The sequence below is a fragment of the Pomacea canaliculata genome, linkage group LG1 (assembly GCF_003073045.1).
Source record: "Pomacea canaliculata isolate SZHN2017 linkage group LG1, ASM307304v1, whole genome shotgun sequence".
NCBI lineage: Eukaryota > Metazoa > Mollusca > Gastropoda > Architaenioglossa > Ampullariidae > Pomacea > Pomacea canaliculata.
Window position 1 is genome coordinate 447,386 of NC_037590.1, and position 27,433 is coordinate 474,818.

General features: G+C 38.9%; 2 protein-coding genes across 2 annotated transcripts in view; both read right to left on the minus strand.

Moving 5' to 3' along the window:
• The window catches only part of LOC112576226 (protocadherin Fat 4-like), a 143,983-nt gene extending 135,188 nt beyond the window's left edge, over positions 1 to 8,795 (minus strand). Inside the window, exons 1-10 of the mRNA XM_025258526.1 lie at positions 8,757 to 8,795; positions 8,314 to 8,433; positions 7,777 to 7,965; positions 6,704 to 6,820; positions 5,159 to 5,332; positions 4,266 to 4,394; positions 3,464 to 3,649; positions 2,137 to 2,259; positions 1,136 to 1,324; positions 563 to 685 (exon numbers count right to left, since the gene is read on the minus strand). Of these exons, the coding sequence (XP_025114311.1) occupies positions 563 to 685; positions 1,136 to 1,324; positions 2,137 to 2,259; positions 3,464 to 3,649; positions 4,266 to 4,394; positions 5,159 to 5,332; positions 6,704 to 6,820; positions 7,777 to 7,965; positions 8,314 to 8,433; positions 8,757 to 8,795 (1,389 nt within the window). The remainder of the gene's footprint in view (positions 1 to 562; positions 686 to 1,135; positions 1,325 to 2,136; positions 2,260 to 3,463; positions 3,650 to 4,265; positions 4,395 to 5,158; positions 5,333 to 6,703; positions 6,821 to 7,776; positions 7,966 to 8,313; positions 8,434 to 8,756) is intronic.
• Positions 7,783 to 27,433, minus strand: part of LOC112558036 (protocadherin Fat 4-like) — a 31,922-nt gene continuing 12,271 nt past the window's right edge. Inside the window, exons 14-35 of the mRNA XM_025228225.1 lie at positions 25,828 to 25,956; positions 25,420 to 25,623; positions 24,207 to 24,341; positions 23,309 to 23,503; positions 22,809 to 22,934; positions 22,275 to 22,460; positions 20,662 to 20,799; positions 20,194 to 20,385; positions 19,869 to 19,997; positions 18,615 to 18,800; positions 17,922 to 18,053; positions 17,299 to 17,478; positions 16,573 to 16,701; positions 15,932 to 16,117; positions 12,811 to 12,933; positions 12,127 to 12,336; positions 10,906 to 11,040; positions 10,188 to 10,373; positions 9,826 to 9,954; positions 9,313 to 9,505; positions 8,314 to 8,447; positions 7,783 to 7,965 (exon numbers count right to left, since the gene is read on the minus strand). Coding sequence (XP_025084010.1) covers positions 9,329 to 9,505; positions 9,826 to 9,954; positions 10,188 to 10,373; positions 10,906 to 11,040; positions 12,127 to 12,336; positions 12,811 to 12,933; positions 15,932 to 16,117; positions 16,573 to 16,701; positions 17,299 to 17,478; positions 17,922 to 18,053; positions 18,615 to 18,800; positions 19,869 to 19,997; positions 20,194 to 20,385; positions 20,662 to 20,799; positions 22,275 to 22,460; positions 22,809 to 22,934; positions 23,309 to 23,503; positions 24,207 to 24,341; positions 25,420 to 25,623; positions 25,828 to 25,956 — 3,207 coding nt within the window. The 3' untranslated portion in view covers positions 7,783 to 7,965; positions 8,314 to 8,447; positions 9,313 to 9,328. The remainder of the gene's footprint in view (positions 7,966 to 8,313; positions 8,448 to 9,312; positions 9,506 to 9,825; positions 9,955 to 10,187; positions 10,374 to 10,905; positions 11,041 to 12,126; positions 12,337 to 12,810; positions 12,934 to 15,931; positions 16,118 to 16,572; positions 16,702 to 17,298; positions 17,479 to 17,921; positions 18,054 to 18,614; positions 18,801 to 19,868; positions 19,998 to 20,193; positions 20,386 to 20,661; positions 20,800 to 22,274; positions 22,461 to 22,808; positions 22,935 to 23,308; positions 23,504 to 24,206; positions 24,342 to 25,419; positions 25,624 to 25,827; positions 25,957 to 27,433) is intronic.

Below are 27,433 nucleotides of genomic sequence, written 5' to 3' on the forward strand. Positions count from 1 at the left end.
TTTCTAATCGATAACTATGTTAAGTAAACTAGAATTTATCAGTCAAAATTTAAAACATTTCTACATACAAGTTCTATAAAAGAACAGTTTTTTTAGACTTAAACGTTTAGGCAGGCACAATATGATCATTGTGTACATTTTCATTACACTATCAACAAGTTTGTGTGTGCATGTGCACATGCAGGCATGGGTGAATGAGAAAGTGTGTGAGGGCGAGGAATGAATTACAAGCAAGAATCATTTAATCATACATATTTATTCGTGTTTTCGCTTTTTGCAACTGTTAATTGAAAAAGCAATGAAGTTTTATCCCAAAGTAGCCAAGCTTTTCATTATTTTTCTCCATACAGGAGTTTTCAATTTTCTTGCATGGTGGGGAAAAAACAGTATAAATTTTGCTTTCAGAAATTTAGTAATGCAATTTTTGTCAGAAGTGAGACAAAGTTCAGGGAACTTGATACATGATCAGTGTCTTATTCATGTATATGTGCGGTATGAGTCAGTTGTAAGTCATCAGCAAGCAACATTCGCAGGCTCAGAGGAGTAAGAATGAAGCACATACCACATAGGAGATGGCCGAGTCTGAGATGAGAGGGTTCTGGAGGAACACGGTTCCATTAGAATGGATGTTGAAGTAAAATGGTGCAGCCTGGTAGCCACAGCCAGTTTCAAAGACCAGTGGGCCCTGGCACAAAAACATGCGTATGTCAGCAAATCAGTTTTCTGGGACATTTGGGACATTTCAATTTTGTGTCAGCAGTTTTCATAGGAAAATACGAAAACAAACTTGAAGTCTATAAAAATAAAAGTGCAGTTTAGTGGCATGCATTATGTTTAAACACCCTCCAATCCACAATTTTCACTTTACAGCTGGCCATTCACATGTACAACTTGGTCTACTGACAGTAACAGAACACAGGCTAAATGTAATGCAAGTGTAAATATAAACTCTATATAGATACAAGCTGCATATTTCAGCGACATGCATGGCTACACATATTCAACAGTAGGTAGATGTACTTATATTAGCAAATCCTTATTTAGTGATGCCAAAGTTTACTGAAGCAGTGGTTCCTGAGATTTGACTGGGAATAAAAGAGACTTTCCCATTACCTTTGTCTGCATGTGTACTTACAATCAGGTCAGGATCAGTAGCTGTAGCCTGATAGATAGATGTCCCAACAGGAATGTCATAGGTCACTGTTGTCACATAGGGATCTGCTACAAAATTTGGAGGCTGCTTGTCCCGAGTGATGTTGATAATCACAGTGGCACTTGCTGACTTTGGGTTGACAGCTGCATTATCATCAGCTGCCACCACAAACTAAACAAGCACAAATATAATGGCATTTTAATAGCAAAGATAAGATGCATTATCTGAAAACATTAATTTCTCTTGATCTTGTTTACAAAACAACCATTATACGGATTGGCTGCCCCATCTCTAAAAACCTTCTTTCAACAACTTTCAACCATGAAATCAATATATTCTTTCCTAAAACAATCCCATCTTAATACTAAATTATGAAACTAATTACTTGCCCCTTAAATATACTTCTCTTTAAGCCACAGAGGACAGGCTTCATTCATTGATATCATGCTATATTTTCCTTGCCTGCCTTTCCCCATCAAAACTGTCTCACTTGTGGGACTCTTCTTCCTTCCTCCATCCCCAAGGTATATCTGTTACTTTTTACCCCCAGGGCATCTTTGCCATCACTTCATAAATGAATCTGTGAGGTACATGTTTCCCCTGGTGGGGTCTGGACACTTGCTTGATAACTATAGAGACATCAAGCTTCCCTTGGTTTTCCCATTGGCCACAAGCTAACATTCTAACTACAGCCACAAGCTAACCCTAACCATAGCTACAAGCTAACATTCTAACTACGGCTACAAGCTAACCCTAACCATGGCCACAAACTAACATCCTAACGATGGCCATAAACTAACATCCTAACTATGGCCATAAGCTAACATCCTAACCATGGCCACAAGCTACCTTTCTAACCATGGCCACAAGCTAACATCTAACTGTGGCCATAAGCTGACTACAGTTCAAGATGTGAAAAAGAAGTAAACTTTATTGCCCTCAGCCCCAGTCACCAAAAACGAAAACAAAATCTCTCAACTTACGGTGGTACGATCAACACCAATAGAAGTGAGTGCTTTTCGCAGGGAAATGAGACCACTGGATGGTCCAAGGTAAAAATAGTCCGTGAAATTATCAGGAGACACATAGCGATATGTGATTTTGTCCTGTTGTGACAAATATACAAGCAATGAGGTATAAACAAAGTAAAAACCACAGTCAAAGTAATTTGTTTACACCTCCCCACATATTCCGATTTTGTAAAAACTACTTTAGCACGAGAAATGTAACTTTCAACATCCCAGTACCCGAACTGTCACTCATTCTCTCTCTCGCACTGTTTGGCGTTGACAGCTGGCAATGATGTTAATGGTGTACTAAAGTTATGCCGCATATATCCATGGTCCTAACATTAAACTTTATACAGTTGGTAGCGCCCAACTCTTCTCCAAGTGAATCACAGCCAGAGGTCAGAAAGGTCAAACACGTAGGCACTGGACCCTGGCTGGTGCTTTTGGAAAGTTTTTGCCTGCTGATGCTGTGTTAGCGTCAGGATTTTCTGTAGGGTTTTACTCCCTTAGCTTCTATCTTTCCCAAGATTTCTCACAAGCCAGTGGGTCTATGTTTCCTTGACTAGGGTTCTAGTGTGAAAATCGTGATGGTCTGTGTCGACCGCTTCCCTTGCCGGCAGATGGAAAAATGGCGGTAGCAGCGAGCACACCATCCTCTAAAATAGTCTTTAACTAGCCAAAGAGCATGTATGTCATACCTTGTAATTGTGACATAAACATAAAATGTCATGAGGTTACCTGAGTTAACAGACATTGCCTTGAGGCTTGACTATTCATGAACAGATTGTTCCCTGTATTGAGATTGATATTTTGGGCTTTATGTATATGCCACTATGCCACAGTGACTATGAGAATGTAAAGCTGCTGTATGACTATGATTTGTTTCACTTGTGTGCTGTGATGGGTGGGAAATCCCTGACAAAATCATTTGTTTGTGTTTGGGTGGCGTGAAAGGGCATGCATGTCACACGTGCAGTTATGACATAAATATGTCAGACCATGCAGTTGTGACATACATCATGCATTCACTATACTGAACTGTAGTTCAGTGTTTGCTTTCAAAACTGATGGGAGAGAGACTGACAACATTATAAATCAATAAAACAACAGGACCATGCTGATAGAGGAAGGCACAAACGTTATATAACAACAGGAATATATTGTTGGCGCAGGACAGCAAAGACAGAAGGATGAGCATAAAGCGCGCGCGTATACACACACACACCCTTGTACTGTTCTCAAAACCACAGATCAGAAACAGAAGCAAATTACAAGAGGTAAACAAAAACAAAGAACTCACATTAACATCACTGTCATTAGCCATCAGCTGCACCACACTGGTACCCAACAGAGAATTCTCATCCAATGTCCTTTCATAGTTTCCCATGAAGACTGGAGCGTTTAGGTTGCGATTGACATTGACCGTGACTGTTGCACTTGCAGACTGCCGTGTGACTTCCATTTGACGAACAGCTTGCACAACAAGCTGCAGAAAAGCTATGCAGTTTAGGAGTAGGCTTACAGTCGAAGGATACAGATATCTGATATCCCTTGTACAATGACTCTTAACAGACACTCAGTGCAACAGGGATTATGACAGAAACACAGTGGTAGATGTCAAGGTAATGCTTTGCAAATGAAATACTTCATTTGTTGAGCCATATAATTAATGATTATTCTAATTTTTTGTAAGCATTCCAAAATTTAGATACGAAAAATTTAAGTGGACATTATTGTTTTAATTATTCCACAAAATATAGCAAGTAAAATAATGTAACTAATACTAACCTAACAGCTAAGAGACAGGGCAAAGAAAAAGCAGAGGGAATGATAACAGCATTTGCTTCAAAGCTTATATTGCTTTTAACAACTTATAATAGGGTGTGCTTCAAAAAGTTTATTCTGTAAGCTCATCCAGAAAACATGCTGGTTACAAAACAGGAACAAATGCGGAACAGTGGCAATGACCTAATTTCAGAAGACGTGCTTTTTCACACATGAAGACAGATTACAGCTATTTGAATGTTAGCACAAGGACATATAGTCAATGTGGTGTTTTTAAAGATTTCTATACAAATCCATATTTTGGCACAGTTACTCACTAGATACTGTGTTCTCTTCAGAGGATCTTGTCGCACGTCCTTTGCCACATATATCTGTCCTGAGCTGCTATTAATACTGAACCAATCTTGATCACTGGGCTGGCCAGTCAGAGTGAATGCCACATTGTCCTAAACAACATCAAAATCATGCCAAATAATTGCTGACCTTTATTTTTCCCTATCATATAGGCCATGCCATGTCAGACAAAAGCTTATGTCATATCAGGTACACAAGCAGCCACCACAAGGGATTTTCATGGCAGATACATTGTGTGACCTCATATCAGAAACAAAGGTAACTATCCTTAGAGTCATCTCATGACATATAGATTGTGTTTTTAATAATAATAAATATGCAATGATATAGTGTAGAATCATACTCATTTAATAGTATGGACTCTGCACTTGATGCAAGAACTAGTGCAGTAGACAAAGGAGCCGGAAGATGGGCAATGATGAGGATGAAATTACACAGCAGTAAAACCCTCAAAGATGATCGATGGATGATACTTTCAATGATAGATGATACTTTAACTAATCAGGACAATAGGTGTGTGAAGTACATAGTCTGTGAAATGGGCAATTTTAATAAATGATGAGGAGTGTATAGAACGTTGCCATTCTGTGTATGATGTGACTGACACCTGGGCTAGCTTTACTGATGGTGTTACTTGTTTTAATGAAGAGTGGCTGCAGCTACTAGAAAAATTTCATTATTTACTCCAATGATGTGCTGCAGTAGATAATTTTACAAATGACTTAAAATGTGAAGGACTATGGCTAGCTTTACAGATGGTGCAAGTCACATGATACTGTACAGAACATACAGCCATATAGGGATACAGAAACAAGTCCCTGTTATTTTCAGAAAAATAAAATGGAGTGAGACTCACGTTTGGTTGTGTGTCTACATCTGTGACAGGAGCAGGTTGGTTGTTTTCACTGAATGTTACTGTCATACCAGCCACGGTGAAAATCAGGTCTGCAGAGTCATAGTTGATAGCAATTCTCTTGGAGCAAGATGTGGATTTGCTGGGGAAGCCATCATCAACAGCAGTGACAATGATCTGAAGTAAAAAGTTTGTCAGGTTACTCCATATAGATGCTTTCTGTACCATATAAAGTGGGTCAGGTGATAAAAAGTGAATAAATCATTGAAATAATCAGTACAAAGCTCGTAATTACCAACAGCACTTTCATACCATGCTAGGGTTGTTATTATTTATTATTATTGCCCGTTATGCCGGTCGGCACGTAGGGCAGTGACAAAGGTCCTCCACTTTTGCCTGTCCTGGGCTAGACTCCCCACAGTACCCCAGCTGAGGTTTAGGGTCTTCATGTCTGCCTCACAGTTCGGCGCCAGGTGATCTTGGCCGACCTCGCTTGCGTTTTCCTTCTGGCGTCCAGTGTAAGGCAGTTTTTATGATGAGTTGCTCCCGCCTCGAGGATGTGACCAATCCAGCGCCATCGCTTCTTCAACAGGATGGTGGCCATACTCTCCTGCCCACACTGGCAAGTAGTTCTTCGTTGGAGATTGTCCTTGGCCAGAAGATGCCCAGGATTCTTCGCAGGCTTTGGTGTGGAAGACTGACAGTTTGTTGAGGTCGCTGTCAGTCATTCGCCAGCACTCCGAGCCATACAGTAGAGTGACATGACCAGACTCTGGTAAAGTCTCAGCTTGGTATTGATGCTGTACTGTGTCGACTTCCAGATGTTCGTAGGCTACAAAAGATGCCCCTGCCTTTGCTCAGTCTGCTCTGGATGTCACGGCCTGCTCCTCCATCTTGCGTGACCACGCTGCCCAAGTAGGTGAAGCTTTCAACCATCGGCAGGTCTTCTCCCTCTATGCTGATCGGTGTTGGATTGGTGGTGTTCAGGGTCATCACTTCTGTCTTTGTCCGGCTGATGTGCAGTCCGACCTGCTGCGCAAAAGTGTGCAGGCGAGTCGTCTTCTCTTGCATGTGCCGGTGGGTGCATGACAGCAGGGCCAGGTCGTCGGCAAAGTCTAGGTCTTCTAAGTTCGTGAAGAGTGTCCATCGTATGCCCCTTGGTTCATCTTCCGTTGTATGGCGCGTTACCCAGTCAATGACAAGGTTAAAGAGGGTTGTAGCCCATGTTTATGTGTGTAGGCTGGCTGTGTGTGTGTTGGGGAGTGAGTGGCATGGGAGAGAGAGTGTTTGGGTGGGCAAGGGTTTGTAGGGGGTTAGTGCAGGCAATGATTTATGTATCATATTGTTGCAAATTTATAAAGTATTAACTCTCCCTCTTATATAATATGTTTTTGTCAATTGTTTTTCATGTATAACCTGGCAAAATAGTATCTATAAATTTCTCTCGTGACAGTTGCAGCTATCTGCATATTTATTACTTTCATTAAGAAGCGTAAAATTCCCTCGTACTGGACACTTAAGTATGAAGATAAGAATATGTAGTCAAACCTGGAAGGTGAGTCCACTCTTTGGAGCAATGGCTTTCTTCAGTCTGATAACTCCTGCTGAGTCGACAGAGCAATATTCCATTGCTTGTGAGGTTCCAGTCAACACATAGTGTACTGTCTGTAAAACAAGGCCAATAAGAGCACCATAAATCATTAAGACCAATGGATCGACTTATACACAGATTCTGATAGGTAGAGACAATATAAATATATTTCTGTAAATTTCAGCACCTGATCAAAGTCCAGTGATAACTGCAATTGTTTGTGTGCTACTCTGTCTCATCTCCCGTGTGTTTCAATGTTAACATTCAACATCAGAAGAATTATGATTTTAAACAAAGACTTAAATAGCTTATATCTCTCCACAAAAAATAATCCTAGTGTTGCTACTCATCCTATTTTATTTATTTACCATGTTCCTTTATTTACCTTTAATGTATTATATGCATTTATTCACTAATATGTGTCCAATCATTATCACACTTTTCATTCACAGAAAAATAAATTCAAATGTGGTTGCATTTACACATATACAAAAATTTATTAACAAAAAACCAAAATAATTACAACCTCAATATACATCTTCCAGCTAAAGGGAGAAAAGGAAAGTAAGAAAATCTGATGACATACAGTATAACAATTTATATTGACAGCAAAGTATTTGCTAAAAGGTGTGCACAGGCAAAAAATTTACAATACATTAACACATTCACCTGCATCCTCTAAAACATCAAGACCCACCATATTGGGAGAAAGAGGAAAAAGTAGAGAAAAAAAAGTATGGGCTTTCAACCCCCAAATTCTGAGTTTTCAAGCCATTTTCTGGGGCATATGAAATTATAGCAAATGCAGTAAAGAACACTTTACGAAATTTGTGTTTTACCTTTTGCTGGTATGGCATAAAACACCAAAAAACAAACAATTGTGTTTTACCTTGAGACTTCATGTTCAAGGTGTTAATAAATAATATGAAAGGAGTCCACTGATAGTGATGCATCCCATTTTTCTTAGTGAAACCTTTACCCCCTTCCTCTGCTAAGATTTGTTTGCTCCCAACCCCCACAGCAAACATACCTGATTTGGATCTTGATCTGTGGCATTGAAAAACCCAATGTCTTTCCCTGGTGATGTGTCAAAGTTGATGACAATATCTGGATTTGCAGTGCTGCAGACTGGGCTGTACAGATTGCGTACAACTATAACACTGACTGCTGCTGTGCCTGTTTTAGATGAGCGGCCTTCATCTTTTACTTGCAGAATGAGCTGCACATAGTAACAGCAAGACTCCATGTTAACGCCATCAGAAAGGAAAAAGAAATGATGGTAATACCTCTAGAGATGTTTCAGACCTCCAGAAATGTCATCAGTAGAGGCTAGTAACATTTTAAATGCAGAAGATTTGGTGGGTAAAATGATTTCTACTAGTCACTGTCACATGCCAACGCAGTCAAGGAGACAACTTTAAGATGTCAACAGAATAAAGAAGGGAAATATGTTGACTAGAATAGGTAACATAATAATTACAATTTATGAAACCAGATTTATCAGTCTCATTATTTTAGTAAAATCAGATTTGTTCGTCTTAGTAAATCAAGTCTGATTTATCCTTACAGGGTAGGAAGTGCCACTGTCTGCAGCAAGATCTGCAGCATGCTGAAGTTGGACAGTAGTTCTATCAGCACCAATTGTGAAAAAGTTCTTTTCATTTCCAGCAATGATTGACACAGACACCTTTCAAATGGATTCTGGCAAACACAAGAAAAAAAACATCAGTATGCAACTATCTTTTGAAGGAATGAAAATTACAATGATTAATTTCTCTCCAGATGCCTTTTGATGATGTATGTTCACTGTTATCCTCTCTATAATGCTCCTAGTGTGTTCATGCTCCATATTATTTTCTGAATGTCTGTTGCATAATACATACATCATTGTTAACACTACCTCTTGCATTTTAAATATTTCTGTTGATGCTTTCTATGATCTGTTGTACACGCATCACAGTCAATAATATTTCTGCCAGTAATGTTTCTGTATGTCCTCACATAACATACATCCCTATCAACAACACTTTCTCCTGCGGCCTGCTCCATTTCTCTAAACAACATTAACTTGCACATCAATCAGTGCTACTGACCTGTGCTGCCAACCAATAAGCCATCAGCTGGCCTCTAAGCTAGCCTCTCCCACATAAAGACATACAGAATGTATTGTTGACATTGATGTACAGTCGCGCCTCAGGTTACAAGTATATCTCCATACAGAACAATGCAGGTTGCAAGCAAACCCATTCTAGAAAATTCATCTTGGGATTTGAGCATTCGCTCAATGTGCTGTGACCCATGGCACATGAACCCTCCCAGTGATTATAGAAAAGGAAGATATGCAGCCAGTTAAACAAGTCAGAGAGACAAAGACTAATCAGAGAGTTTGAGAGAGTAAAACACATTGCAGCACTGCCAGCAGCTCAGCTGAGGACTTTGTGTAAAGTTTTCCAGGCGTGTACTCTGTTAGGTGGTGAAAGTAACAACTGCTGCAGGCAACCAACAAGCAGTCGCCATAATAAGATTATAATCTATTGCTATGTGTTAACAACAGAGGACAGCTTACGATGTTTGTGTCAGGATCAGTGACAGTTAAATGATGTAATGACAGCACCATCAGTAGCATCTCTGTTAATCTGGCCAGTGTATGATGATCTGTCAAATGAAGGAGCTCGATTGCGAACAACGCTGATGGTAACAGTTCCTGTGTTTGAAGAATTCCTTGCTGGAGATCCAAGATCAGTGGCCATTATATTACACTGCAAAAGAATTTTCCCATCAATGAAAAAAATAAAGCCTTTTGTTACATTGGTCTGAGTGTTATTAAAGTTAACAAAAGTGCAGGTAAATGTGTAACGTGTAGATAATGGGTTGAACATCAAATACTGACTAGTTTATGTATATTTGTCTCTGCTGGTATTACAGTTGAATGAAGGTAAATATTTAACCAGTAGATAACAATGTGTAGTATATTAAAAAAATGTATTAACAAAAACTGAAATTTGGTTTTTAAAAAACAATGGTGTCTCAGATGAAATGAGCTTTAAAAGTCTTAAAAAGTCTTGGCAGATCTACTCACAATGTACTGAGTGCGTGTATCTGGTACCAAATCTTGCCGAACATACAGTCCACCATTAGATAAAATGCCAAAATAGCTGATGCACTCTGGCTGGCCTGTCAGTGTGAAGGTCACCTGGTTGTTAGGACTCTGTGTATACAGATGAAATAATAAGCAATCCTTATTAGTCTTTTGGATGAAAATATTAGCACACATACAAAAAAAGTTAGCACACTTAATAATAAAAAACAGGCACCCTTTTCATGCACTTAACATCATAATGGAAAAAAACAATCACACAAATTACATCTGCATCAATCTTACTTATGTTTTATGACTTTAATATAATAGGAAAAAGAGGAAATGCAGTAAATGTTACTTACAGAAGTGTCAGCATCTGTGTAACTTATATTTTGCACAATAGTGCCAGTGTTGACGATTTCAAGTATGGTGGTACTAGGTGCTGCCACCAAGACTTGTGGGCTGTTCTGATTACGAGTCACACTGATGGAGCATACCTTGATGTTGGACCTGTAGTTCTTGGCACCATCTCTAACTTGAACACGAACCTAGAACAGACCCTCAAGTTGTTGGCACCATCTCTAACTTAAATATGCACCAAGAATAGACTCTCAAGCATGCATACAAGACCTGCAGTAGTTGGCACCATCTCTTAACACGAACCAGAAGAGACCTATACTCGCCCAAGAATGCATACACAACCTTACTTTATCCATACACATACAACAGAACCACTCTCATCAACATAATTATTCATATACACACCTTGAAGAGATCCTCACTCACTCTACAACACATACACTCAAGAACATATTCACTCTAGAACACATTAACTCAAGAGGACACTCTAGAACACATTCCCTGACATGCATTACCCACCCATATCCCTAGTTATAGAAATATATCTCCGCAGAGATTAAATTAAAATAGTGTGTATAAATCTGTGAAACTTGGTGATAAAAAAGGAGTTAAACATATTTACAAGTAAAAACATAATCTGTATCAGTGAAGCCTTGCCTTACACAGTCTGAACTTAAGACACATAGCTGGCAGGAAAGAGAAAAAAATAACATTGCATACCCTGTAGGTTTCAGTACTGTCATTTGCAATACTGATTTGAAGAGTTATCTGACCATTACTGCCAATGGCAAATTTATTCTGGTTGCCATCATCTCCTATCAGACTGTAGCTCAAACTGGCTGAACCAAAGTAGCTCTGAAAAAAACAACAACAAAGAATGAGAGTATAGGTGTATGAATATAGGGAGCTGTATCATGTCCTACAGTTTGTTAGTACTTCTGGTGTGTGACGTTGTATATAGAGTGCTGTATTATGTCCTAGTTTGTTAGATTTCTGGTGTGCGACGTTGTATATAGGGAGCTGTATCATGTCCTACAGTTTGTTAGTACTTCTGGTGTGCGACGTTGTATATAGGGAGCTGTATCATGTCCTACAGTTTGTTAGTACTTCTGGTGTGTGACGTTGTATATAGAGTGCTGTATTATGTCCTATAGTTTGTTAGTACTTCTGGTGTGCGACGTTGTATATAGGGAGCTGTGTCATGTCCTACAGTTTGTTAGTACTTCTAGTGTGTGACGTTGTATATAGGGAGCTGTGTCATGTCCTACAGTTTGTTAGTACTTCTAGTGTGTGACTTTGTATATAGGGTGCTGTATCATGCCCTACAGTTTGTTAGTACTTCTGGTGTGCGACGTTGTATATAGGGAGCTGTGTCATGTCCTATAGTTTGTTAGTACTTCTGGTGTGTGACTTTATATATAGGGTGCTGTATCATGTCCTATAGTTTGTTGGTATTTATGGTGACAAATGGTAGATACTGCTATGAACAGTAATGAAATGCCCTCTATGTTACAATGACAAACTATATTAGTCCTAGTGGGCAGCGATATTCAGGAAGTGTGCTCAGTTAAAAGATTACTTTGGTACATGTCGTATGATTTATTGTGCTGCTATGAAAATGACATGTCATTCTTTACAAGTTAAGGTGGTAGCTGTAATTTATGTGATAAAATTTTTTTATAAAGACTTTTCAGCCTTGATACATTCTGTTCCCCTGTAATCAAATGCTATAGCAATTACTGAAAAAAGTTTTTAACTGTGAGAGAGCACACCCATTCAATAACTATAACCAGAGCCTATGACTGAATCCCTTGTATGTGTGTGCATGTGCATGTATGCGTGTGTGTGTTTGTATGTGTGCCCTGTGTGCAGTGAATAGCTTATGGATAGAAAAAAAAATTAAGATTAAGCAGTAAGGTGAGGCAACAGGAAGAAACTTACAGGCACATTAGTATTCCCAAGAACATCAGGGTCACTGTCGGAAGCAGAGACTGTCACAACTGGTGTGCCAGTGTTTGTGCCAGGATCAAGACTAGCGCTGCAGCTACTGGCCGAGAACACAGGGTCGTAGTTGTTGCGGATGATGGTAATCACTACCTGAGCATTGACAGTGCTGCGTCGTCCCCCACCATCAATGGCAGAAACATCAAACTGAAAATACATTTCAATTAATAGGGACTTTTATATATGTGCATCAACATCTGACCCCTGTGATTATCTACAAACAGATTCTTTCTCCCTATCTTTTTTCTCTTGCTTATTTTACCTCTTGTTAATAAAGAATTCTCATTGTTTCTCTCTCTCTTTCATACACAAACATTTGCTGGAAACTGGGGACACACTTGTGAAGCATACATGCTAAACTACATGCTAACCTTGATAATAGCTTACCTCTAAAATGTTCAATTTTTGACACTTCCTAAAATACGCAAAAAAAGGATAAAAGTTGTTCTTTAAATAGTACAAAACAAGAAGAATATCACTTTTCCTCAAAGCATACAATGTGACTAAGCCGGAGTCTTTGTACACACCAGCTTTGTTTTAGAAGTTAACTGGAAAAAAATCATCGGCAAGCAGTCCAGTAATACAAATTCGTGCAAAAATGTGCTGCTTGAGTGAACTTACAGACTGGGTGTTGAGAGTCGCCTTTGTCAGGTCAGCTTTGACAGTGATGGCACCAGTGACAGAATTCAGATCAAAAAGATTGTTAGGTGCCACAAGTTCATACGACACCTTTTTGTAGATAGCCTGTCAACAATAACAATTTATACACTGATGTATACAGTCTCTTATTTTCTGACAGTTTTCTAAAGGTTAAAATGCTGCACTCTAAGGCTTTCAAGAGATAAAATGCTGTGTTCCATGGGACTTAACTACATGACTTAACATATGACAAGAATCAATATAATCCTGTAGGAGCCCATGTTCCCTTTGTGTTACATTAACATATATAGTAAAGCACTGACCCCTGAGGTTGTGTGGAAATCTTAAGGTTAGCTTTCAGTCATTGTGAGTGAGGTGTCAAAGACCACTCTTATTTTAGAGTTGCCATTCAGTCATTGCTAGTGAGGTATCAAAGACCACTCTTATATGTGGGTCAGCTTTTGTGAGGGTGTCTTCTCTCTATTGATGCCTTTCCTTCTTCAACTCTCCAAGGGTTCATGTAGCCACTCCCTGAATGTATGCCACTCAACTGTGATGTCAAATGAGGAAAGAATCTGTGCCACACTTTTACTGACCCAGCAAGTTTGCATGTCTCTGGCCCCAAACAACAGTGATCTAGCCCCTCAACTGTCTGCTTTCCCCAAAAGACAAAATTTAGCATGAACTTAAAATATAGGCATTTCTCAAACAAAATAGGGCCAGCCTAAGCATCTAGAAAGCATATTAATAATAATGCTAGCTTCTATAGCATCTTTTACCACCATTAAGGCAGGTTCACAGAACTTGACAAAAACAAACCACATACATCATAATAACTAAGAGGGACAGGTGACAGTACTAAGTGTTTCATGGCATTGCCTTGTGGATAACATACATAGAAAGGATCTTTACCCCAAATGAACTCTAGCTTACAGGATTTGGAAATCTTCATAACTCAAATTATCCATGTCTTCTAGTACACTGTCTTACAGGATCTGTATTTCTTTACAATTCAAATTATCCACCTAGTATAGTCCCTTACAGGATTTGTGCCTCTTCATTACTCAAATTATCCATGTCTTCTAATACAGTGTCTTACAGGATTTGTATAGCTTCATAAATTCAAATTATTGATGTCTCCTAGTACAGTGTCATACAGGATCTGTACATCTTCATAACTCAAACTATCCATATCTCCTAGTACAGTGTCATACAGGATCTGTACATCTTCAAAACTCAGACTTCCATATCTCCTAGTACAGTGTCATACAGGATCTGTACATCTTCATAACTCAAAACTATCCATATCTCCTAGTACAGTCATACAGGATCTGTACATCTTCATATTCAAACTATCCATAGCTCCTAGTACAGTGTCACAGGATCTGTACATCTAAAACTCAGACTATCCATATCGTCAGTACAGTGCATACAGATCTGTACATCTTTATAATCAAATTACTATGTCTCCTATACTGTGTCATACAGGATCTGTACATCAACTCAGACTATCCATATCTCCTAGTACAGTGTCATACAGGATCTGTACATCTTCACAACTCAGACTAATCATATCTCCTAGTACCAGTGCATTCACAGGATCTGTACATCTTCATAAACTCAGACATCCATATCTCCTAGTACAGTGTCATACAGATCTGTACATCTTCATAACTCAGACTATCCATATCTCCTAGTACTGTGTCATACAGGATCTGTACATCTTTATAATTCAAATTACCTATGTCTCCTAGTACTGTGGCATACAGGATCTTTACATCATCATAACTCAGACTATCCATATCCCTAGTACAGTGTCATACAGGACTGTACATCTTCATAACTCAGACTATCCATATCTCCTAGTACAGTGTCATACAGGATCTGTACATCTTCATAACTCAGACTATCCATATCTCCTAGTACTGTGTCATACAGGATCTGTACATCTTTATAATTCAAATTACCTATGTCTCCTAGTACTGTGTCATACAGGATCTGTACATCATCAGTAACTCAGACTATCCATATCTCCTAGTACAGTTCATACAGGCATCGTGTACATCTTCATACTCAGACTATCCATATCTCCTAGTACAGTGTCATACAGGATCTGTACATCTTCATAACTCAGACTATCCATATCTCCTAGTACTGTGTCATACAGGATCTGTACATCTTTATAATTCAAATTACCTATGTCTCCTAGTACTGTGTCATACAGGATCTGTACATCATCATAACTCAGACTATCCATATCTCCTAGTACAGTGTCATACAGGATCTGTACATCTTCATAACTCAGACTATCCATATCTCCTAGTACAGTGTCATACAGGATCTGTACATCTTCATAACTCAAACTATCCATATCTCCTAGTACAGTGTCATACAGGATCTGTACATCTTCATACTCAGACTATCCATATCTCCTGTACAGTGTCATACAGGATCTGTTACATTTCATAACTCAGACATTCTTAGTACAGTGTCATACAGGATCTGTACATCTTTATAATCCAAATTACCTGTCTCCTAGTACTGTGTCATACAGGATCTGTACATCTTCATAACTCAAATTACCTATGTCTCCTAGTACTGTGTATTAAAATTGTCAATAGTCCTGACTGAACATCTTGAGAGTTTAATAACAGCACTAAGTGTTTCCGTGTGCTGTCTTATAAACATCTTCGACACATCTATACACAAATTATGGTAGCGGACAAGCTACCAGCACTAGGTCAGACTAAGAACAAGTGGGTTATTTTTATTTAATGCATTATAGATAAAATTGAGATTTTCTAATATCATATAAAATATGTGAGGCAAATTAGGTGATTAAAAATAAGCTGGCAATTATATTTTTAAGCTGTGTCTGGAAAATAAATATGAAGCTTCCTGTACTTTGGAGTATGCCAAAATACTTCTCTCTTTATTCCTTAAAAAAACCATGTGTCAGTACAATCACCACGTAGCATAGAACATCACTTTTTTCATCTCTAAAGCAATTTACTGTTTTATTCAAGCTTATGTCTTACATATAGTTCATGCTGGAAAATTCTGACCAGAATCATTGATAACATGTACGTAATGCACTACTTACCACAACATCAGCATCAGAGGCCGTAACAGAAAGAATGGAAGTACCAAATGAAGCTTCCTCAGATATGACAGCTGCATAGGAATTTGAAGCAAACACGGGAGAAAAACGGTTGCGATTGACGTTGACAGTCAACAGTTTGATGGCACATTTGTTGGGACAGCCATCATCACACACTTGCATTTCCAGCTGTTGTAATGATTGATAAAGTACAACTGTTGTAATGATAGAAGTATGGCCATACTGATGCTATATTTGACAGGGAGTATGCCTAGCTACAACAGGACCGTGCCTTACCAGCTGGGCGACAGCAGTATACACATTGCAATGGATGTTACAGTAACATTATAAGTGAAAAAAGCAAACAGAAAATTCACTGTAATAATGTATTAGACTCTAGAAACAACTATTATTAACACAATATAATGCTTACTCTATGTGGGTGCTATAACTGAAAGTCCCTTTTCAAGCTAAATGTGAGCCTGTGACTAGAGGTTATGAACAATTGAAAGACTTAAGAGTGTTCAAAAGTGTAGTCCTGAGATGCATGCGATGGTTTTCTTCTATGGTACCCCACTTATTAATCTTCCAGAAAATATAAGGTTGCATTCCACCATGAATTCCCTCCCCAACAATTCACTTACCAGGTAGTTGCCTTCTTGCGCCAGCAGAGAGCGTGATGGTGAGATTACCCCAGTAGATGGGTCCATGACAAAGTTTTGCAAAGCTGTTGTGTCTCCAAGCAATGTAAATGTCAGTTTAGAGAAGTTGCCCTGTAGAATATTTCCGGTAATAAAAGTTAAGCATATTTCATAGCATTAGGTATTAGGAAAGTGTCAGGATTACTTGGTTGTCCCTAACAGGCTCATATATCCCCTCTCCCCCCATACTGATTAGCCTCTGACTGTACTGGATTACACTGCTCTCAAGGAGATATCCCCTTCCCCCCACCATCTCATGACCAGCTTCTAGTTGCCTCTGCATGTACAGTATTATTTGCCTCCCTCTAAAAGGCTGATATGTCCCAGTGGAATCAACCTGTCATTATACAGTGTTATTTGCTTCCCTTTATAAGGCTGATTTGTCTCAGTATGATCAGTCTGTCATTGTACAGTGTTATTTATCTCCCTCTGAAAGTCTATGTCCCAGCGTGATCAGTCTGTGACTACAGTATTACTTGACTCCCTTTAAAAGCCTTTGTTTCCCAGTCTAGTGCTCCTCTCATAACAGGAAAGAGAAAGGAAAAATTGAATAATATGAAATAAGTAAAATACTACTTCATAAAAAGAGAAATGCTGAATTTAGAAGCACTACACATCTTTTGGCAAGCATGAGAATGAACAGGACAGTGAAAAAGAAGTTGTTCTTACTGAGTCTGTAGCCTGTGCATTATACACAGGAGTACTGATAGAAACATCGTTGTCAATGGTGATGTTGTAGTTGCTGTTGGTGACATCAACAAATGTGGGGTTCACCATGTTGCGTGAAACACTGATTGTGACTGTGGTGTTATCTGTTCTTCTGCCACCATCAGTAGCAACTACTAGCACCTGCATACATACAGTCAATAACTTCCAGTCTCGGCAACTTATGATGCAGGCAAGTTGACAACAGTTCATAGTTAGGATGTGTGTTGTTTAACACTGTGATCTGCTATTCGTGACAGACAATAAGTTGTTTAACACTGATACCATCTTGCTATTCTGAACAGATTATATGTTATTATTGTGATCATCTTTCTGTTCCTAGCAGTCTACATTCTGTTTAACACTGTGATCTTGCTGTTCATAACTATAGCAGATTACATTACCAATCCTTACTTCCTTTAATGGTTTATTTAGTTTCAATTTTCTCTTTCTGCACTAACTTACAAACATAATGTGTCAAATGTAATTTATGAGAGCTCGCATACTTGGAAATTATGTGGTAAGCAGATGAGACCTTAACTTGAAGCTTGAGAAATGAACACATTTGTTGTCCTGCATACACATACCCTGTACTCGCTTGGATTCTGTGGGTCTGTACGCAAGTCTCCCTTCAGATAAATCAGACCACTACCATCACTTTGAGTCTCCACAGCAAAGTACTGGTTTGCCACAGTGAATGTCACTTGATTGTAGGGACTCTGAAAAACCAACCAGATTGCCACAGTGTATGTCACTTGATAGTAGGGACTTTGAAAAACAAGCCAGACTGGTACAGTGTATGTCACTTGACTGCAGACACTCTGAAAAACCAACTGCCACAATTTATATTACTTGATTGTAGGGATTCTGAAGAACCAGCCAGACTGGTACATTACAGAGTGTGCAACAGAACTCATACAAGTGGGTGTCAGTAAAGAGAAGCTGTATGACCGTGTAATAACACCTTGGATCTAGTAAAAATATTTATTTATTCATATAATTACATAATAAACCAGAAAATTTACCTTATTACATTTGAGACATAATTTATATACAAGCTAACTCTAGCTTATATATATTACATATCAATAGACCTGAGGCACTTGGAATGAAAATTTAATCAGGTTTACTTATATAGATATATCACCTAGTAGAAACCAAGGATATATTTTATTCCATAAAAGTGAACCAAAAAAATATTTATTTAATTACGATGATAAAAATTATATGTACTAATTTTGGAAAATACTTTTGTATTGGCTGCGATAAAAGAACCTTACAAATTTGTCACCATCAGTAGCTCGGACTGAGAGAACAGACAGCCCAAAGGGAGCACACTCTGACACAGCTGCCCTGTAGACCTGAGATTGGAAGGCTGGTGACTGTAAGTTGTGGTCTACAGTCACAGTAACAACGCAAGTCGATGTCAGTGGTGGTACTCCTTTATCTTGCGCCATTATACGCAGCTGAAAATTTAGAAGTGGCAAACATGTCAGCTTGAACATTGAAGTCAGGGGTTAGTCTGGTTTCATCATGATGATGATTGATGATGATGATTGATGAATGATGATTGATGATGATGGTGGTGGCAACTACTTACAAACTATGAAATTTTTTAATTACTGTATATTATATATGTTGCCTGTTTGATATAATAAAAATAAATCTACTTGTATTATAATAAAAATAAATGTGATTTATATAGTGCATGATCACTCACACACACTGTCACAAACCTGCTGTTTATTTTGTTTGAATGAGAACAGAAAACGTGGGTGAATGGCAAGTGATTTGTGTGGAGTGCCTGGATGTGAGTGTGGATATTACTGAGAGGCTCCACTCAATGGTGAAAATTAGGACTGATGAAAAAAGAGGGCTTTTTACTGCCTGTCCTGTGTCCTTGACAAAGATGAGGGACCTGGGGGGGTGGGGTGAGAAGGGGAAGAAAGAAACCTTTCAGTTTTCTCCAGTGCTATTTGCAATGTCCTGACTAGACTTAGAAAAGTGTAAATTATAGATGTGAAACCTGTTGATGTGAGTGTACCTCAGTTTTGAATTTTAAAATAAATCTTTCTTCTATGTAAGTTTTGATTGTAATATTAATTAGAGAATATTAAATTACTAATATAATTAATTTAAATTATTGGTAGATTAAAAAAAATGTAATTTTCTGTCCAGGTTTTTATTTTGTTGTCTTAATTCCTTTATCTGTGTTAATTGTTGTCTAACTGATCTACCTGAACTTCAACTAGGAAAAGTCTGTTAGCATTGGGTTTCTATGTTATGGACCTGAAAAGTAAACTTAATTGCTACTAAGTAAAACTTTAATCATAGACTTTTATCATGAAAAGGAGGGGACTTACAGTTAATGTGTTTTAATGCATGATGAATTAAGTTAATTATTTTGTTTATTTTTCTACTATTATATTTATTTCTTAAATTTAGATTTTTGTTGGTGTTTTTGATCTTGTTCAAACAGCTGTACAGTGATGCACACACTGAAAATATGTATTACCTGCTGAGCAGAAACTTACTCTGTAAAGTTCAGTACTATCTGCTGCCAAGCTGCCAGTAAGCACAAGTCGGCTAGGTGACTCTCTCAGCTGGAAGAGGCCCACTGCACCACCATCTCCAATAAGTTGTAAGTCAACTTGGTTAAATGGCTGAAAGTGGTCAGCATATAGTGATGTAAAGCTAGCAGTTCAAAAACAGTTACAATTCACTCTGTGTACAAAGTTATATGTTCCTAAATTTATTCTGAAAGATTTTCTTTCAAGATTGCTGCAGTATTTATATTCCTAAACTTTTTTGACAGTGACTAATGTGATAAATGCTTGCATTTGAGTACTGAATACCTACCGGTGTGTCCTGATCTGTAACTGTAATAAAATACACAGACTGTCCAGTTGGTACATCCTCTTTCATTGCAATGGTGGTGGGACAATTGGAGAACTGAGGGGTTCTTTGATTATGGAAGACATTAACAGTCACTGTTGCTTGCTGAGTCTGTACCTGAGGTGGGGTGCCCTTATCTCTAACTCCCATACGCCACTGCAACACAAAGAAATGGTGCTACATCTCCTCATCACTGGGAGGTTAATGTTAAAGTACCTCAGTTACCTTTTATATAAAAATGGGGTTCTTTCCCATTTTTTTTTAAACATAAAAATACTTCATTTTAATACAAACCTACTAAGCACACATGCTAAAAGGTCTACACCTATAAAAGCTAATGGCTTTTGCAGATGTCAATGTATCTAAATGTTTACATAATGATTGAAGCTGAAGATACGAACATACCTGAATTTAAGCTCATAAGGACCTTACCTGGAACCGCGAAGTTTTATTGATGTCAGTGTAGAGAGGAACACGAACAGAAAGAGCACCTGTGGCACTGAACTGGAACCAACTGAAGGCTGGGTCACTACTATTGATGGGGAAGAACTCAATCTGATTGTAAGGTGCCTGTAAACAAACACAATATTTGAAGTTTTGTACAGCATTTATTATTGTGACGCAACAGTAATTTTGTGGTACTGCTCAAGGTCTTTCTATCTATCTATCTATTTCTCTTCGTGCATCAGGTTGCACATAAGGCCTCAACCAGAGTCCGCCACCGATGTCGATCGGCTGAAACCCGCTCTAGGTGACCCCATGTCCAGCCCTTTCCTTTCATCTCCCTTTCCACTGTTCTTCTCCAAGTTTCCTTTGGGCGGCCTCGTTTTCTTCGGCCGTCTGGAGTCCATCGTAGGGCGACTCTGGAAAGGTCTGCTGTCTGCTGGCGGAGCACATGTCCAATCCATCGCCAACGCCTTCGTTGAACCTGCGTGGTGATGGACTCGTTTCAGTTCTTCGGTGGAGTTCTTCGTTGCTGATGGTATTTGGCCAAAAGATGTTAAGTATGCGCCTGAGGCATCTGTTTTGGAAGACGTCAAGCTTGTTACTGATGGTTTTGGTCATCTTCCAGGATTCTGATCCGTAAAGGAGGGTGCTGATCACATTTGACTTGAAGATTCTCAGTTTGATCTTCTGGCTGATGTTTTTTGCCTTCCATGTGCTCCTGAGTGAGGCGAAGGCCTGGCTGGCTTTCGCCAGTCGGGCTCGAATCTCCACCTCCGCATCCCCAGTGTTTGACATTTTGGACCCAAGATAGGTGAAACTGTCAACTTCCTCAATCTCTTCTCCATTTAGTTTGATGCCGTCTTGGACTCTGGCGTTCACTCTCATACTTTTCGATTTCTTTGTGCTGACCTTCAAGCCAAGGTTTCCAGCTGTTTCTGAGAAGGCCTTTGTTTTTTCATGCATGTCTTGGTGGCGGTGTGACAGTAGGGCAATGTCATCAGCAAAGTCCAAGTCTTCCAGCGTTGTTGTTGCTGTCATAGTCATGGTCCATCTGATCCCTCTCCTCTCACTGTCGGTGGAAGTCTTCATGATCCAGTCCATGGCCAGGATGAAGAGGAACGGCGATAGAATGCAGCCCTGCTTCACCCCGGTCTTTACTATGTATAAATTTCATCTTTAGAATGATGAAGAAGCAGTAACAAAAAGCAATGTGAGTAAGAGTGAGTAAAATTGTACCTTTGGTTGTTTCTGTAATTGTACCTTTGGTTGTTTCTGTAATTGTACCTTTGGTTGTTTCAGTAATTGCTGTAATTGTACCTTTGGTTGTCTCTGTGATTGTACCTTTGGCTGTTTCTATACTTGTAACTTTGGTTGTCTCTATTATTGTACCTTTCATTGTACTTTTTTGGTTCCTATAGCATAAAAGATGTGGGGGGTGATGTTAAGTGCAGTGCTTCAAGTCATAGCATCACTCTCATTTAGCTTTAAACATGAAAATCCTTCACAGAAGGTCATATGTTGTCATGTATTGTACAATACATTCACAAAAGCAACAAATTGCTGTAAACACGAGAGTATATTATAGACATCTCATTTACCGTTGTATCAGAATCATAAGCTCTTAGATTCAGGAGGACACTGTCAACTGCCTGAGTTGATGAAATGTTCACTTCATAGTTTGTATCATTCCACTGTGGAGTTTTAAGGTTTCTGTTCACAGTGATGCGAAAAATTGTCTCATTGATGAGAGGAGGAGAGCCATTGTCAAAAGCTTGAACTTGAAGCTGCAAAAGACAATTATTCTCCTCATCACATCAGGACATTGTGGTCAAGGGAATAAGACACTTGCAATATCTAAGTCAAAAATAAAGATTTCCAATTAACTGAAGTGAAACTGTATTTAAAATAACTTACAAGAAACCAGATCAAATTAGTACACCGTTTAACCAAAGACATATTTTTTTAACTTGCTATATGTATCACCTAAAATATACTTAGTCCACAACAATGATTTAAAATTAAGTAGCTAAAAATATCATACGTAACAACTTTGCTGATATTATAATGCTTTCGAGTGGTCAACAATGCACTGTCATCTCATCATACGCTATGTTTTTAACAAAACAACTTACAAGAAAGTAGTCCTGTGTTATGCCACGGAGCGAGTTGTACAATGTCACCTCTCCAGCATTGTTGATTCGGAATAGGTTAAAAAATGTGTCTCCTATCAGCTTGAAAGACACCTGTTCATAAGTGTTCTGTACAAAACAAAATCACTGTGTGAGAAGGGGATGTGATGTGCAAAGTTATCAGAATCTTTAAACTACTGCTGGCAAGACAAAAGACTAAGAATGAACTAGGCAGGAAGGAGTTGTTGTCCTGTAAAGAAAACACTAGACATAAATATATTACATCATGATTGTGAGAAATATTACTGGTGTTACTCTCGCTGTCATTTTGCAATCAAAACAGTATATGCTTACATAGTTTACAGGACTGGTGTGACTCCTTTGGTGTCTTTTTGCAATCAAAATAGCACAGGCTTATATTGTTTACGTGGCTAGTGTGACTAGCTGTCTTTTAGCCATGAAAACAACACATATTCACACATGACACAAAAGCCCATACATACTGGCTTGTCTGCATCCGTTGCTGTCACCCTTGTAACAACAGAGGGCACACTGATGTCCTCGTTGATGACAGTGGCATAAGAGGCTACATTCTGAAACTGAGGAGCATATGTGTTCCGATACACACTGACAGACAAGGTAGCTGTGGCTGTAGATGACTTTGGCACAGAATCCCGGTCACGAGCAGAGATCAACACCTGCACAAATGACACATCTTTGTGAGCAGAAACATCTTTCCAAATTATATATAGTTGCGCAGGTCACACATGCACTAGGACCAAACTACACATGACTATGTATGGTTACATAGGTTACACAGACATCAGGGCCAAACCACATACGGTCACACAGGTTATGCAGACATCAAGATCAAACTATATATGGTTACACATGAGATATATATATATACATCAGGACCAAATTATAAATAGCCACAAATGTTGCACAGACATCAGGGCCAAACTATATATGGTTGCAAAGGTTACACAGATATCAAGACCAAACTATATACGGTTACATATGATGTATCCATGTGGAGGGGGTGGTTGTGGACTGACGACAACAACCCAATACTCAAACCAAAAAGGCAAGAACCGTCAGCAGGAGCACAACCCTTTTAATGCATGGGCTAGAAACAATGGCCATGGCTGTGTCGCATGTCCGTCTTCCTTCCCCGATCCGCTGTCGTCTGCCCTCTTTCCAATTTCTTTGACGTCTGTCGTCACATTTGTCGTCACCTTATCTTGATGTCACACCTTATGTCATTTGCTCAAGAACTTCCCAAATGACATCCAGCCCACTACACATAAGTTATACAAATTAACAGGATTGTCCATTTGTTCTTTAAATGAAATTCCCCCCAACCCCCCTACCCAATCAAAAAGAAAACAAAATCCATACCTGATACAACAATTCAGGCTCATCAACAACAGTGGAGCGAAGAGACACATCTCCAGTTTGGTCATTCACTTGAAAAAACTTCTCAATGACTGGTTGTCCACTGACCAAGTAGTAGTAGACTGTTCCATACGGCCCCTGGAAAATGAAATAACTGGTCAGTAGAATACAAGTGAACATCTTAATACTTTTACAAAGATAGATAACATACAGAGGTGGGGAGGAATTGGTGTTTTAGAGCTAGTAATAAAGGCTATATCACGGAACTGAAAACAGATGCTGCATGAAGAAAGAACAGCATGCCCGAGATGAGAGCTGAACACAGGACAGCCAGCCTTCACTGTACTGGTGACAAGTGCTAACCGTTACGCAACCAGACCTCCCTGACATAACATACAAAGATAGATAACACACAAAAATAATAATAATAATAATGAGCATTTATATAGCACTCTTCCAAAGATTTGCTCAGAATGCTTAACATAAATAACATATAGAACAACCATGCACCCATATTCGCATATAACAGACACACCCACTTCTTTAACATACACCCTCTCATACACAAGTAAATTATAGACAATGTTATGCAAACTCATGGACAGGACAGGGTCACAGTGAATTCATTGTTCTGAAAAGATTTGTGTTGAAGGCTGACAGGTAATCTGTTGCAAGTTGATGGGGATTAGTAGGAGAAAGTCTTCTGTCCACATGTCTTTGTCTTAGTGGTACTTGAAGAAACTTGATGTCAGAAGATGAATGAAGTCATGTGGGTGTATAGATTGGAGTGAATTCAGCGAGGTATTCAGGACCAGTGCCAGAAACAGCAGAATAAGTCAAAGTGGAAAGTTTGTAGGCTATATGGTCCACGACTGGCAGCCAGTGAAGAGAGCATATGATGGGTGATATAAGTTTGTATTAAGATGGTCTGCAGATGATGTAAGCTGCTTTATTCTGGATCCTTTGAAGTCTGTCAAGAAGATAATTGGGAATTCCAGCTAAAAGAAAATTACAATAGTCCATCCTCGACAGCATAAAGGCACAGATTAGAGTTTTAGCTGCATCAGTAGTGAGATAATGACAACATAAAAAGATAGATAATATACAAAGATGGACATAGAAGATAACATACAAATTATATTTTAACATCAGCTCATAGCTAAGGACTCTACAGGTGAGAAGAGAACCACAAAAGAGAAGCAAACCAGCAACTTACACTTCCATCAGCATCGCTGGCACTGACTTTGTAAAAGGCACTGTTGACAGGCCTTGTCTCTAAAATTTCCACAGTATCCTTGTACCCAACCGATACTCCAGGAAAGTCGATTGTGGGAGCAAACAGGTTCTGATCAACTCGTACTATTATTCGCTCATAGATCCTCTGAGGTCGGTTGCCCATGTTGTAGGCTTCCACCACCAGCTGTGAAAAAACTGGCTTTGAAATCTTTTTGGAGGGTCACACATCCACATGCACACATACACACACATTCTCAAACATGCAGACAGAATGTGAAGTTTGGTCAGCACATTTGCATGCGTTTAGATAAATTTAGACAAAAGAAATTGATGTACACAAAATACACAAACATACTGACATATACACTCAAATGTTTTGATTGCTTACATAGAAGATGTTATTTGACTGAGTGCTGATACTGGTATTTAGCACCAGAAGACCTGTAGACTCATTGATGGCAAAAAGGCCAGGCACACCCTGCTCTACAAGGCGGTAACGGACTTGGCCATACTGTCCCTTTTAAAAAATAATCATAAACAGAATTTTTAAGCATGTAATACAAGTCTAAGAATTATGCCCACTCATGTGGGCATGTTAACACACACACATATTTATATCAGAATAGTCTTGTTTCCTCTTATGCCCTTACTATCTTCTTATTCAGTATTTTATTCTGTAATGCTGTTGCTGTTACTGTCACTGTTGGTGCTATTTTTTTCATCTTTCAAAAATTTTAAGTTAAATGTTTGTTTCTTTATGCTTTATGCTGTGCCAGCAACTAAGGCTATTATCATGGTGAGAGAGAGAGACATTTTTATTTAACAAGCCATAATGGTATAGCAATAAAACCTATCAAATAAACAATACAAACCGAGACAAAAGGAAAAACAAATGAAGGAAAGGTTGGTGTTAAAAATGTGTTGTGACCTCCAGAAAGGTTATTATCAGTTCAAATGCTGTGAATGAAATAAATATCTTAAATCTAATGGTAGAGTTTAAGTCTTAAAAAAAAAGTTCCTGAAGGACAGAACTTCTTGCAGGTGGCTTGTAACAAAGACAAGGAAGGGTAGCTGGTCAAAAAGTCAGAGAAGGGTGGCATGCAACTTATTCTGGCCCAGTATCCATAGACCTTAACACAGGCAGTGAGGATAAAGTGACAGTCAGATGACACCAGTGACTGCAATTGACCAGGAAACTGGCGACCGGCCTTGATGGCCTGGTTCACTCAAACATTGTCTCAGATGCCAGCATGGCCAGGGGCCCAAATGAAGAGAATGTCCTTCTTGGAATGAAGAAAAGGCACATTCTGTGGAGAAGATATAGCAACCATCTGCAAGTTGGGCTGATGATGCCTGTTGCAGCTGGCAGAATGGAACTGCTGCTGTTCATATGATGTTGAATAGGGTACACAATTTTGATAGGATTTAAGCAGAGCCGTAGATGATGGAGCCATAGTTTATGCAGCAACACTTCCACCATTTGGAACCTTGAAGCTGTACCTCAAGATAAAACAGAATCCAGGATACTCAGAAAGAATTTTCTGCAGGTGTTGGATAAAAATGGTATCACATTTTTTAAATGTTATAAGGTCAAGACAAATCTAAAGAAAAAGAAGAGGCAAGGAGGGGCTGGCAGCCTATGAAGCAGGTATGGAGAGATAATAGTTTGGACTCCTTGGCATAAATCACATAGAGGTCAGCATGCTGAAGATGAAAAACAGCATTTCCAGGGTGAGGTTTTAAATGACAGACACCGGATAAGTTTCAGACAGTTAAAAGAAAGAGGTGGTTTAACAGCATCTGCATTACAAACTTTGTATAGGAGTGGTGTGAAAGGCATCCAGCATCTAGTGGATTACCTCTCTTATCCATAGACCACTGTCTCAATTCTCAACCAAAGAAAGCTTATAATCTGTCCATGAATGTTTAACTGCTAAGATTCAGACTATCAGACAATACTAGGCTTATCATATACTGATTGGGCATTACTCATG